Below are 13,466 nucleotides of genomic sequence, written 5' to 3'. Positions count from 1 at the left end.
AGAGCCTTTAAGCGTTCAGAGCAAGGCTGCTCCTGTGTCTCCATCAAGGACACAAGGGGGCAAAAGAAAAAAAAAAGCGTGCATGTGTGCCTCTCCAAATATGTATATACTCTAATATATGCTGCTCTTTTTCCAAACAACTAATGCAGTTCACCATTTTGTTCTATTGAGGAAAAAAAAAAGTCTGGTCCTCCACTTTGCCGAGGGTTTTGACTTCCATGACAACCATGACTTCTGCTTTGATTGATCTCTCAGTGTGAGGGGGGGGGGGGAATGAAACCAGGAAATTAAAAGGTGAATTGTAGATGTAGATACGGCAGAAGAGTGGTCCTGTTTTGTTGGATCAGGCAGTCGTGCTGGACAGCTACCAGTGATACTCGAACTCAGCTCCACTCTGTGAGACAAAAGCGAGAGAAGGGGGGGGGGGGGGGGGGGGGGCAATGCACAGAGAAAAAAGCACAAAAAAAAGAGAGAAAACAAATGGAAGTAAGAAAAAGAGAAAATGAGACAAGGGGAGAGACAGCAGGGAGAAAGAGGAACACACTTTTATCAAACACCTTTTACAGCAACAATCCATGATTTCACTCCGCAACCTGCTCTTTTCTCTTCGATTGAACCCATCCAGAAGATAACAAATGGAACTAAAAATAGCAATAGCAGAGTAAGCGAGAGCACACTTGTAACCTCAGTGTGTGGGTTCTTTCTGCAACCAAATCAACACAAATCCAGTGCTTTCCATCTTATTGCAGGGGAGGTAAACACAGAAAGAGAGACCGTTAAGTGCTTGCGTGCAGACAGAGGGTGCATGCGTGTAGGCCCGGTGCATGCAAGTTTGTGCGTGACACGTGAGAAAAGGGACCAACAGGACCAGACCAGAGACAACGATCATTCACCCATCCTCATCCACACCCGGACAGTCTTGTCCATACACAAACTTCAACTCTACTTGCAGCTCCACATGCGAGAAAGTAGACCAGAGAAAGGAGCAGAGATCGATGGAGGTGTGAAAAGGAAAAGTGCAGAACAGGTCACCACTTACATGCCTGTACAAATGTATGCAAGTGTGTGTGTGTGTGTGTGTGTGTGTGTGTAAATGAGTGGTTGGAAGAAAGGGGGCACGGGTGTAACAATTATATATGTGATCACTTACCAAATGAAACAGGAGGGCTGCGTTAATCAGAGGGTGAACACACAGTTAGACAAATCTATACAACCCTTGTCAATGTAAATGAGTGTGTGTCAAGGTGTTTACCACACAAGATTTGATATTATATATATATTTTTGTGTTTTTTCTTTCCCCATTTTTTACGAATAACAATGCTTTACAAAGACAATATTAATGGTATTTGCCCTGATGACGGCTTTAATGGCTGAAACAGCGATGAAAAGTTACAGGCTTTTTAAATTTGTCACCCTTTTAAGTGGCTGAGATTAAAAAAAACATTATTCTATTCTTTACTGCAGCTTTAACAGGCTATGTGAAAATCATGACTATTACTATAATAACACTAGATCAAGAGATGGTGGGGGTTTTCCATCCATCCAATTTCTACCGCTTTATTCTCCGTGAGGGTCGTGGGGGGGGGGGGTGTTGTGCCAATCTCAGCTGACATAGGGCTTTCTCAGGAAATGTAATAAAATAAAATGTTTCTCATGTCAGTTGTCAAGTTATAAAAAACCCAAATATGGGTAATTCCAAACGGTTTTATGTATTCAGTTTATACTTCGATATTATTCCTGAAGCATCATCAAGTTATGCAACCTGTGGTTATCTTTACAATGGTCAATAAAACTGCTAAACATCAAAGGTTTATTGATTCTTTAGCCAAAGGCAGCCTTGACACGTGCTCGAGAGCCATATATTACCTACAAAAAAACAATACAATGTTAACTGCTATGCTAATTATGCAACTAAAAACTACTTATGTGGACCAGTTCTTACAATTAAGAATCCATGATTAGGAAGCTATTGAATGCGACTATGTGTAAATTTTAGATGTTAGCACCCTCGGACAAACACTGTCACTACGGTTTCATTATGATGAGATCCATTTCATTTTTTTAGAATAACAAAACTTGACGCATCACACAGATTCCTCTGTGCAGGAGCAGAAGCAGCAGCAGCACCTTTTCCACCTCGTCACTCATCTCTCCTCTGAACACAATTGCTATTCCTAAGAGAGCCTGTACTTGAACAACAGTGGGGAGACACCACTGCAGTTAACAGTGGCTTAACTTATGTCAGATACTTTGCCAGATTTTTAACAACACTCTGCGGTGACCATCACATTACCGCACACAATCTACCAAACAAGTGAGCACACAGAAACACACAAGTAAAAAAAACGGACTAAATGAACGATTAGAATGTATATATTTGTGAATGTGTTCTTTCTTTACACTGTCTGAATGTGGACAAACAAACTTCTGGGAATCTTCAAACACAATTTCATGGAAGTATAACACCAGCATACACTGCTTTGAGTCACAAATATTCAACTTTAATAAATACAAAATAAACAAATGTCTCTTTTATTTCCCATTTCGTGACTTAACATCTAACTCCACTGGTGACAGAGAGAAAATGTATTTAAAACATATTGAGCGTGACAACAAGACAGATATGACAATGATGACTCTCTTGCATGATCTCGCTGCAGTGAATATCCTATCATTACTTATCTTGTCATTTTAAAACTGACAACTTTGGAGATTATTTGTCTAAAGAATTCCTAATAATCAATTTTGATAGTAAAAAAAATATAGGACTATATCCACCAACAATGAAGGAGCAAGTCCTTTCTGGAATCTGTACTCCTCCCCATTGTTTGGTGTATGACATACATAATGTTACTTTGAGATTTCATTTTCAATACTGTATATAATGCAATATTGCTTGTAAATGTGTATGTGCTGAAGTCCTACACCATTTATTTTCCTTATTTCTAATACCAAAGAAAGACGGCACAAAGCTGAAAGATACAAAGCCACGTAGTCCTGTTGTTGTTTTATGGCAGTTGGCATGCGTAATGTTGCATTACTGTCTCCTTCCTATTTCTCAACCTGGTGGGCCTAAACCTGATCACCTCACAACCATGGAGACACCCTCAAAAAGAGAAACACAACACTGTTTTAGAACCACGGGCAGATACTGGCATTCTCCATTCTGGTGTCTGTTATTGAATAAATGCAGACTGATACAGAAAGTGTTAGTTTAAAAAAAATAAAAACCGTTTGTTAACTGTGTTTGAACTGAGAAAACAGAGGAGTGGGGGAAGGAACAGGCTCCTTTACATCTGGCATTTAAATGCGTCATCTGTGGTCAGATTGCAATTGGATAGCGCCTGACCACTTGTGAGTACAGGTGTAAATACACCTGTGGACGGCTTGGAATGCGATCTGCCAAACCACTTCAGGAGGTTATCGGAGTTGCACTGTGACTACACTGAACAGAAATACGTCTCCATTCCACCCACAACAGCTACATGAGTGCGAGTCTCCTCTGCTTTGTTGGTTTTCCACTTTGTCAAAGACTACTTTTTCCCCTGTGTCGAAAAGCAAAGTGGAGTCCATACAATAGCACAATTTCACGTGCGTTGTTGTGACGTGTGTTGAGGTAACGAAACAGAGGGATGACTGCAATCGGACACCGGAGACGCATGTTAATCCCAGGTGTAAATGCATGTGTTGAAGTGCCATCAGATCGCTATCTCATCACAAAAAAACTGCACTCTAATGCCAGGTGTAAAGTGGGCCAAATAATTAAAATTACACATGAAAATATGAAGCAAAGGGATTCCCCAACTTAAATATTATAGCATAGAGTTTCAGAAAATTATTTTACCTGTAAAAACCAGAGGGCCATTTTAATACTTGATCTGCTGTAAGTGTGCAAAAAAAAAAATCTTTAAATGAAATTAAAATGCAAATAGTCATCTATTGTCTACCTTGAAAGACTTCAGACTCACTCATTGATTATATGTAATGACACTCACCCCATCTTCCTCCCTGTATGGGATTAGACGATTGTATACTGCTTCAATAACACCGTGTCTGCAGGAAGAAACACAGATGCAAACATTGTGATTAGGCGTTTGTTGCTGCACAAGTAACAACACAAGGTCTATTTGGGAAGGTAGTGGCAGTGGTACTTACTTGCTGGCAAGGCCTCCCCCTGGAGGCAGCGGTGGCATCCCGCTGTCAGTAGACAGGTTCCTCATCACAGTTACCAGGTCTGGAAATCCCTCCTGTACTGTCTGAGACAGCATCTCTAAAACAACAATGGTGACATAAAGAAAGAGGCATTTTAGGATAAGTTTGAGAGGGGAAAAAGAAGAAGTGTTGAATGATTATAGCCAAAAGACAGCAGAAATCACAGGTGGTTAAAGCAATAAAGATAAAAGGGGAGCTGGTTGAGACCAAAAGTGTTGGATGGAGGAAAACAGTCAACATGAAATCTTTGGACTTGATAGTGTTTCTGAGATAGACGTGCAGAGAGATGGTGACTCCTCCTTCCTTCGTCTCGCTCTTCAACTATCATTACCCAAAGACAATGACTAGTCAACCATGAAACAGGAAAGAATTTGACCAAATCCACTCAACAAATATTAATATGCAGTTTACAAAACGACCCTTGTTTTATCATCACACACTTTACCATGGATATACTTTGTTTGACAAAGTTGTTTTTCAAAGATAGATTTCTATGAGTTTCAGAGTTGCAGAACTTATTTCCTGCTTGGGACAAATCTGAAACGACCTGGTTCCACAATCTACCAAAAGCAAGAAAAGAAAGAACAGAAAAGCTGAAGAGTTTATCAGAAAGCGAAGAAATAAATAAAATACAGTGAACAGTGAATATTTGAGCCAGTGAGTTGAGGGAATAGGTGGAGAGGAGTAGAGAGGGAATTAAGAGGAAGGGCTTGCTCAAGTGAAAAACAATGGGTGGGGTCATGATGGCGTCATTGTTCTGCTGTGAGCACAGCCAACTTGGCTGGTGGTGAGACATTAGAAGATGGCAATGGCATCAGTCAGTGGATATAATGCACATCATTCAGTTTTAGCAAGGGAAAGATGCAACACCTTTACAGAATAAAAAAAAACATTCATTCATGTTAAGCCTTGGATATACATCTGAATACTACAGTTGTTTAAGTGATTTATCTAAAACAAAAACAAGCAACAAATGAATATTTAAAATTGAACTGTGTAATATGTCGGTATATATAAATATTGATTTCCTTTACTCCATCCATTTCTTCTCACCTTCCACTTGAGACTCCAGATAATTGTTGAGCTCAGCGTCCTTTCTTACAGCCTCCTCCGACACTTTGGGAGCGTTGGGCAAACACACCAACACAACACTCATGTTATCTCGACTCCCCTAGGACAGACAGACAGGAGAGGGGAATGAAGAAAGAGCAGGTAAGAGTTGGAGCCGTTTAGTAATGCTTTGAAACTGTGATGATTTTCTCCACACGAGTCTATAATGCAGCTCAAAACATAAGTGAATAAATGTTTGTTTTACATACACTAGGGGTGTGGGGGGTCAATACAGTGAAATACTGCAATATTTTGCCTGAAGAAAGTAGAGATGTAATTAAATAAACTTTAGAATATAGTTTGTTAGCATACAAGGGTTGTGAGGGGAAATAAGAGCATACAGCACAATAAATCAAAAGCACCCTTTTACAGGTGATGTTTAGAGAGAAAGACGCAAATGAGCAGTCGTGTAATGTTGAAACGAGTTTCCATCGTCACTAAAACACAGCTTGCCTAAGCTTTTGTCTGTGTTGTTGGTAAAAACAAACATCCTTCCTACCAAAGCCAAATCATCAGTGTCTTCAGCTTAGGAGGATTAACGTCCATATACCCCCATCACTTTAGTTACCCATACTCCAGTTTTGCTCGTTTCTGCTCTGTTCCACCTCTACCTTCCTCCCTAAGAACTCAGACAAACTATGCTCACAATAGGAAGTGGGCATATCCTGCATTTTAGCAAAAATACACCTGTCATGTCACACATTTCTGGCATGTTTTTGAGTAAATATGACCAAAGCTTATTATAGTTAATAACATAAATGTTCTTTATCTTGTTCAAAACGTCATGCTAAACAAGGTGTAGTTGAATTTGTGGGGAGCGAGAAAAACAAAAAAGCTGGTGAGGAACTAAGACTTTAGCACAGTACTGTATAAACTAACACATGAAGATTTCTTCATTGTCCAGTCATATACGGATCATTTAAATTTCAATTTAAAACTAATTTACATTTCAGTTAAAAATCTAATTTGTGAAAAACTGGATGATGCTGACAGAGGTTTACTCCCGTTTCTTCTATGTGGAGTTTAACTGCAGCTTGTAAGATAATATATTTAGAGAAAAATCATCACTCAAGTCATGTTTAGAAACAAATGTGTACATACCTTGTGCAGACATGTATCCAACACTTCACTGCAGACTCGTTCCAGGTCATCGGACACCTCAAGCCTTGATTTCACAAAGTCGCACAAATCCTCATTGGACATGACATCCCAGATACCATCACATGCCAGGACCACAAACTGATCTTGTTCCGGGGCCCGAATCAAGTCAAACACTTCTGGTTCAGGGCTGACCAGCTGCTCAGTGGCGCCCTTTCCATCGACACACTTGTAATCGTAGTCCCCCAAAGCTCGAGAAACAGCCAGTGATCCATTAACCCTCTGAATCATCACTGATCCACCAGCATTCTGGATGCGCTCTCTCTCGCGTGGATTACAAGGCTTGTGGTCAAGTGTGGAAAAGCACACCTGTGAATTGCGGTAAAGGACAGCTCGAGAATCACCACAGTTAATGAAGAAGAAATGATCAGGTGACAGAAGAATTCCCACTGCTGTGGAGCCACTACGGTCCATCCCATTTCGCAGGTCTGAGAGGCTGCGCATGTGATTATCAATTGCCAGGAACCCAGTACGGATCCCGGATTTGACAGCTTCTATTGTAAGAGGAGCTGAAGCTGAAGTTTTGCTGTCTAAGCCAGCCCCGGGGCCTTGTGGCCCTCTGACCCTTAAACTGGCACTGATTATGTGTTCCAGAAGATGTTTAGAGCAATAATTGGCAACCCTTGAGCCAGCATGACCATCATACACCGCAAAAAATGACCAGTCAGTCATGCCAGGAGCAGGAAGTCCCAAGATGGCTGTATGAGCATCCTCCATCTCCACCCGCCAGCCCTGCATGGAGCTTAGGCCATAGCGCAGGCCATTTCCTTCACCATGCATTTTGTGCTTCTCTGTCTTGGGTTTGTCTAGGAACGCACCCATGGCTCTGGCCTCTAGAGACCCACTGCTACCTGTCAAGAAATGCAAAAAAACAGTTCAGTCACTGAAGGGTTTGAAGGGAATATACATGACTTCGACAACAAGAAAGTATTAATCCTCAAGAGCCACCAAATTTAGGCTCCACAGCAGACATACATATAAAAACACATAGTACCATGCTTTGACCACTTTGCCTCTAGCAAACAGGCTCAGGTCTTGCATGGCATAAATTAACATTAACCATTGCACACAACACAATGGTTAAGTGTTGGTCATTTGGTTAATTATTTACTATGCTTTGTTTAACGTGGTTAGTAGTAGATTACTATCAACTTTGTAGTGCCCCCTCTCCCCCACCAGCCCATCAGAAATTTGAAAACTGCTGTCTGGTCTGTGCAGTCAAAAAGGTTGAGAGCCCTGACCTGCCTGAGGAGATAAGGTTTGCAGATTTAGCTGATTCTTATCTTATTATCTTAAAACCCTTCTTCGACTTCTTTGAAACGCTGTTTTTACAGCAGTTAGCATCTGAAATATTGCATTAGTGCCTTCTTTTGAAATTCAAACAATATACTGCTTCTTTTATCTTTGATGTGCAATCACATATATTCGGTGTTTTCCTTAGCTGGTGGTGTTTAAAGCCTGTTGATGATATCCTTTTATCCCTTTACTTTCATCTTTTTGTTGCTGTGCTTGGTGTTTTACAGCACATGGCCAAAATATTGCCTGACCGACTTCGTTACTCTGCCATTTACTTCAATCTTTTATTCATTCGTTTTATTCTCGTTCGCTTTCATTTTTTGACATTTATTGTACTGAATTTTGCAGCTATGCCTTTTTGTTTCTCTCTTTTCTGTCCTTGAATATACTATTTTTGCTTTGTCAGTCAACCCACTCTGTTGTAAACTTGTTCTAAATACAATTTACAGATGCACAATATTATCAGCATGATATCGGTATTGGCCGATATTGACTTTAAAATGTAATATTTGACTATTTATTTAATTGCCTTCTATGGTAGCAGCCTTTAATTATTTTGCTCAATGAAGAATTCATATCTACATCTGCTGTAACGTGTGTAGGAAACATTTAGATGTTTCAGAGATTTAATGTTCCTATATGTTGCTATATCCAAGAATAGCACATAGACTTTGCTTATGCTGACAACAATACTGAGGAGCTAGCTTAAAAGCTTCTATGGCCAGCCACAACTGGCTTATAAGAACATTAGCAGTCTCAGAGGGTCCAGATAATGCATTATCAGTCTAAAACTGCAATTGCATTAGCTTCATGAACAGCAGCACTAGGCTTATTGATAGCAGATCAAAATCCTGTGTATAGCCTGTGTTAACTGGTTATGAAATAAGAGCAAGAGAAACTGCACTTTTTACGTTAACATCTAAGAAAGCACAAGCTTTATTCTGTGATATTACAGCTGCGTACAGCACCCACGTGATAGCTTACAGTTGAAAAGGCCTTTGGACTTTTGCTGAAGAAAAATAACTTGTACTGCACTGTTGACTCACTGCAACACTGCAATCACTTGGAACAGAAAAGCAGTGCTGGCTTAACAGATTTACTGCCACTGTTGTGATTTCAGTACACAGTCATGCAAACATTGTGTTAGGACTCAAATCCTGAATTAACACTTGACAACTTCAAATATTTAAAGTAACTGGGAAATTTTGTTTTAATTTTGTCAACTCTTTTTGTTTGAAACATTGCTGATGTTGCATTAAAAAAATCAAATACCAGCAAAATTGACATAAGCACTAAGAATACCGGGAATGATGTCACCCCCGGTGTCTCCATAGTTACATAACTGAGTGGCAGCTGAGAGGTTGCCTTGGCAACCGAAGCAGATGTTGGTGGTTGCAGCATGGGACAAGAGTGCTGCACAGCAACGCCATTGCATGAACATTTGTGTGAGAATTTAAGGTACACGCATATGGATAAATTAAGTCGCGATGGGTGGCAAGATGATCCTGCTCTGATTTCCACAATCACAAAACACAACCCAACTCTCTTACATCTTGCATTGCAGACATGTTATGTAATGATGTAAATGGCTAATGCTTTTGAGAGTCAAAACATGAAAGCTGGCTAACAGACAGGTCAAGAACAACCGCAGTTCAGACTTCAGACAAGCAGGGTAGCCTTAACAGCCAGCTCAATTTAACAGTCAGCTGCTGATTGGATACACACGTAGCCAGCTTAGCCTGTCAAACATAGACTACACACAGCAGCTTACTTTCTATCTGTCTTATTTGAAAGAGTGAACGACTGAGGGCGTCCAGAAGAGCGAGTGTCATGATAAAAAAGTAGCTAACATATAGGCAATTGTATGCTCTGTGAGGCTTTTATGTCATTTAAAACAAACTGGAGATGTAGAATAAACAAGCAGGGGATATCTCAGATCCCCCCTTTGATGACTCATCACTGACGCCGCATCAGAAGCAGTCAATTTCCTGGAAGAATTGCTCTATGAATAGACAGCTTCAGCCATCTTCAGTTGTGGCGTCAGAGAAGCTAGAGCAATTACTGAACCAGACTGGAGTCTATCAGGCTAGAGGCAAGAAAGGGTAAATGCTTCATGATATACACCGGACTGTGAGCGGGTTTTCAGCAACAATAAGTGCTTTTGTACTTGAACCTGATCTTGCTAATCAGGAACCTGGTCTGCCTTCAATTTGAATCATCATAAACACTGAAAAAAAGATGTGGTGAGGACAGAAGCAAAAGGATGAACCAACATGCATGGGTTCAACGTTACCTAACTGAATGAATGGAGTAAAGCCGTCTCTGTTCCAGTAAGACATGTTTAACATAATGGACATTATAACTGTCACAGGTTTATTGCAGCCCAAATTCCAATATCTAGGTAATGTCTCGATCAGCAAGATCGGTATATGAAAAACATAACATGGCACGCAAAACACTCTTCGGGGGACCCTTTTCACTGCTGCACCACACATGCTTAAGGCTTAGTAACTGTGGTAGTAATTGCAGGAATTATCAATTTGCTCCACCACCCTAACAGAAAGAGAGTAAGAATGTATACAGTTACATTATCAGACACACACTCTCTGGCACCGGCTGCGCCACTCCCTCTCTCTCACTCAACCACTGGCCCAATACAAGCACACACACTCAACTGTGTCAATCTGTTTCTGGGGCACTTGGTCGTGATCATGAATCAAAAAATATCGTCGTATAATGCAGAAACATTGAAATGTTTGGTCAGACTCCCAGTCAAAATGTCCGAATGAATACGCCTAAGGTAGGAGATTGGCAAAGTTAAAAATGAAACATACAGTAAACTACATTACTCAGTATTATGGATGATTACAAATTCATTGTCATGTACTGTATCATTTGGAATGTCAGTATAACCAGGGAACTTGTGCAGTTATCAGAAAATGAATCTGTATCTGTCAGTCTTAACTTGCTCAGACACGTACACATAGTCAATTCAAATGCCCTTCTTAGCTGTTGAATTTTTGAGGTTGCCATTCAACACCGTATCCGAGCGAAGTGATTTAGTCAACAAACATGGGCAAAACTGTATAGAAAAATGCCTTTGTACAGACAGGTCGACTCACTGGCTGAAACAGCATGGCTTGAGCAGGATTTCACATCAGGGTGCAAACACAAACATGTCTGTGATGATGTTGCCATTTTTGGAACACACGTCACACAAACACACAGCATGCCACACAGCCACATACACACACAAACAACAACCCAGTTAAACTACGCACCATAACCAGGAAAGAAATTCCTGTACACATGTATCATGAAGACTATTAAAAAACATTGATTGTTTTATTTAGTTAAACCTCTGCTATGAAAATTAATAGCAAATAATAGACTGTGAACTTCATGGCATTTGTCGATATATTAGCCATTTCTTTAGACACCTGTTCACCTGCTCCTTAAATAAATACATTTTTTATTTTTTTTTGTGGTATATTTGGCACAGAGAAGACAATGTCAAAATGTTGGTTTGCAAGTTAGTTAAAGAGCATTGGCTTGCTAGCACTGTTTTTTTATTATTATTGGTGAACCCAGGCATGGCACAGTGATAACGTTATCTCCCTCCCTGTTGCCTGTTGATTATGTAACCTATGTGCACACAACATTAGATCACACTACAAATTTTATTATGATTAAAGACCACCCACACCACCACCTTTTGGGTTTTATACAATTTCACCAAGACTCTGTAAGCAGCCACTTTCTTCCTATACTTGTGAAATTACACTTACTTGTCCAGCACCTGCAAAGTCTGAACAGTTTCTAGTCCGCACACTGTGTGTGACAACCTGCACACTTTTTTCTTCATTGACTAACAAAATGTCAATTATTTTGTGTAATTCCAGAATCATATTACAAATGACACTATAAACTAGATTAAATGTTTAAGAGTAATGTATAGGGTGGATTGATTTGTTTTGGAGGTCACCAAATTTGGATTTTTAAAGCCTCAGCCATGCGACCACTGCTAAAGAAAACCCTGGAGGAAAACACTGTACACACTGTACTGTATCACTGTATCTGTACATTATACCGGCATCAAACAGAGTTAGTTTCTTAAGAAATAATTGCATTGGGGACTCATTGAAACTCACAGGTACCAATAGAAATCACCACCTGTGGATCCTGGGACTTACTGCATTTAAAAACCAGTTGAATGCCTCATTTAAAAACAATGCAAAAATAGTTGTTGAGACACAATGTGAATGGCGCACATAATATAATTAGTCACAAACTAACCTAACATACATAACATCAAAAGTTGTCATTCATTAACTAAGCCAATAAACTCAAATTAAACAAAATTACTTAGAGGTGTTTTTAATTATCATTTGAAAACAGTGAAATACAAGATAAAAACAGTTAACAAAATGGGACCCTGGTGTGGTAATAACTGACGTAACAGCAGGATCATTGAAACCAAGACACACACTGGATCACTTTATCGCTATACGCCATAGCTAGTGTTTAACAGTTTAGAGTCAAGTGTCTCTGCCTGGAGAAGGGGCGACTTGTGTTAATAGCTGACATGCTAGTGAAGTTCACAGTTGTCAAAGTGTTGGCTACACGTTAACGGATGACTAGCTCATGTCATGTTACCATGCTACATGTACTAGAAACTTTGTTTAACCACAGCACCAGACGTCACTTACTTCGTCGTATAGGAAATAATTCAGGCAGCCAGTCCTTCTCGTAGCTCCGGGGTCAGGTATGTTTAAGTGCCCAGGCTTGTTGTGACAGGCTTAGCTTCCGTTAATGGTAGCCACTTTGGTCTCTCGGCCCCTGCTCGTCAGTTAGCTTAACTGACGCTAACCAGCATTTCACACGGTCAGTTCTCCTTTCAGCATGTCCCTGCATCGGGCTAAGGCTTTGATATACATGCTTCGTACTGTTAAACCAGAGAACCCTAAATAAATAACCGGCACCCCGGTATAGTCAGCTGTAGAGCAAAATACTCAGTTTGTACGCCAAGCTAATTTTGGCTAAAGCTAAATTTGTGAGGCTGGTGACGTTCTTTTGCAATATCCAGTTTGGGGGCGGGACTACCCATCTCCTTTCTTCTTTGATTGGACAAGCGGCGACTCACAGCAGAGCTATGATTGATCGGATAGGAAGTCAGTCAGACCCGCTAGACATACAGGGAAACAACATACACACACACGCGCTCAGATACACGCACATTTAATATCCTTATCCTAACTTTAACCAGAGCCCCAGAAATCAAGTTCAGCCTCATCAGAACCAGGTTTTGGTCTCTATGAAGACTGCTACAGACGTCACAAAAATACACAGAGACTCATTATTCGACCAATAATATGATTCCAGTTTCCTTTTGTCAAACGAATCATTCATGTTCCCTACTAACACCAAGAGATGGACATCTGTCATCACTTTCAAAATAATTTAATGAAAGATTTCAAATCAGAATCAGAATCTGTATTTATTGCCAAATACATTTACACATACAAACAATTTGACTTTATGTTTTGGTGCATTTGAATAGAATAAAGTTAGGAAAGAAAAATAACAACATAAGTTATAGAAAATGTATACACAAACACAAAATATGTACATTCATATTTCACTAAATAATTGACAAAGTTCTACTGCAGGGGTCTCAAACTCAAATGAC

General features: G+C 40.0%; 1 protein-coding gene across 2 annotated transcripts; it reads right to left on the bottom strand.

Moving 5' to 3' along the window:
* Nucleotides 1-277: 277 nt before the first annotated feature.
* Nucleotides 278-12,745, bottom strand: ppm1ba (protein phosphatase, Mg2+/Mn2+ dependent, 1Ba). 2 transcript variants are annotated; one of them, XM_083897239.1, is made up of 6 exons: nt 12,487-12,745; nt 6,425-7,332; nt 5,267-5,384; nt 4,157-4,271; nt 3,997-4,054; nt 278-394 (listed from the first exon to the last, which is right to left on the bottom strand). In XM_083897239.1, exons 2-6 carry the CDS (start codon nt 7,301-7,303, stop codon nt 365-367), a joined length of 1,200 nt encoding a protein of 399 aa, XP_083753365.1. In that variant the 5' UTR covers nt 7,304-7,332; nt 12,487-12,745; the 3' UTR covers nt 278-364. The 2 variants fall into 2 exon arrangements, with proteins under 2 accessions (XP_083753365.1, XP_083753366.1); XM_083897240.1 differs by lacking the exon at nt 278-394 and adding an exon at nt 3,819-3,882.
* Between the last annotated feature and the right edge of the window lie 721 nt (nt 12,746-13,466).

The sequence above is a fragment of the Microchirus variegatus genome, assembly GCF_963457635.1.
Source record: "Microchirus variegatus genome assembly, chromosome: 11".
NCBI lineage: Eukaryota > Metazoa > Chordata > Actinopteri > Pleuronectiformes > Soleidae > Microchirus > Microchirus variegatus.
Note: the sequence above shows the minus strand (reverse complement) of the source record. Positions and strands in the feature narration are given on the sequence as shown.

What these genes read in the sequence shown, in the direction of transcription:
- ppm1ba (XM_083897239.1), bottom strand. Translation starts at nt 7,303, where the DNA reads ATGGGTGCGTTCCTAGACAAACCCAAGACAGAGAAGCACAAAATGCAT. An exon ending in TGGATACATGTCTGCACAAG is followed by an intron (nt 5,385 to 6,424) that starts GTATGTACACAT and finishes TGTCTGTCCTAG; the next exon opens with GGGAGTCGAGATAACATGAG. An exon ending in TCTGGAGTCTCAAGTGGAAG is followed by an intron (nt 4,272 to 5,266) that starts GTGAGAAGAAAT and finishes TTGTTGTTTTAG; the next exon opens with AGATGCTGTCTCAGACAGTA.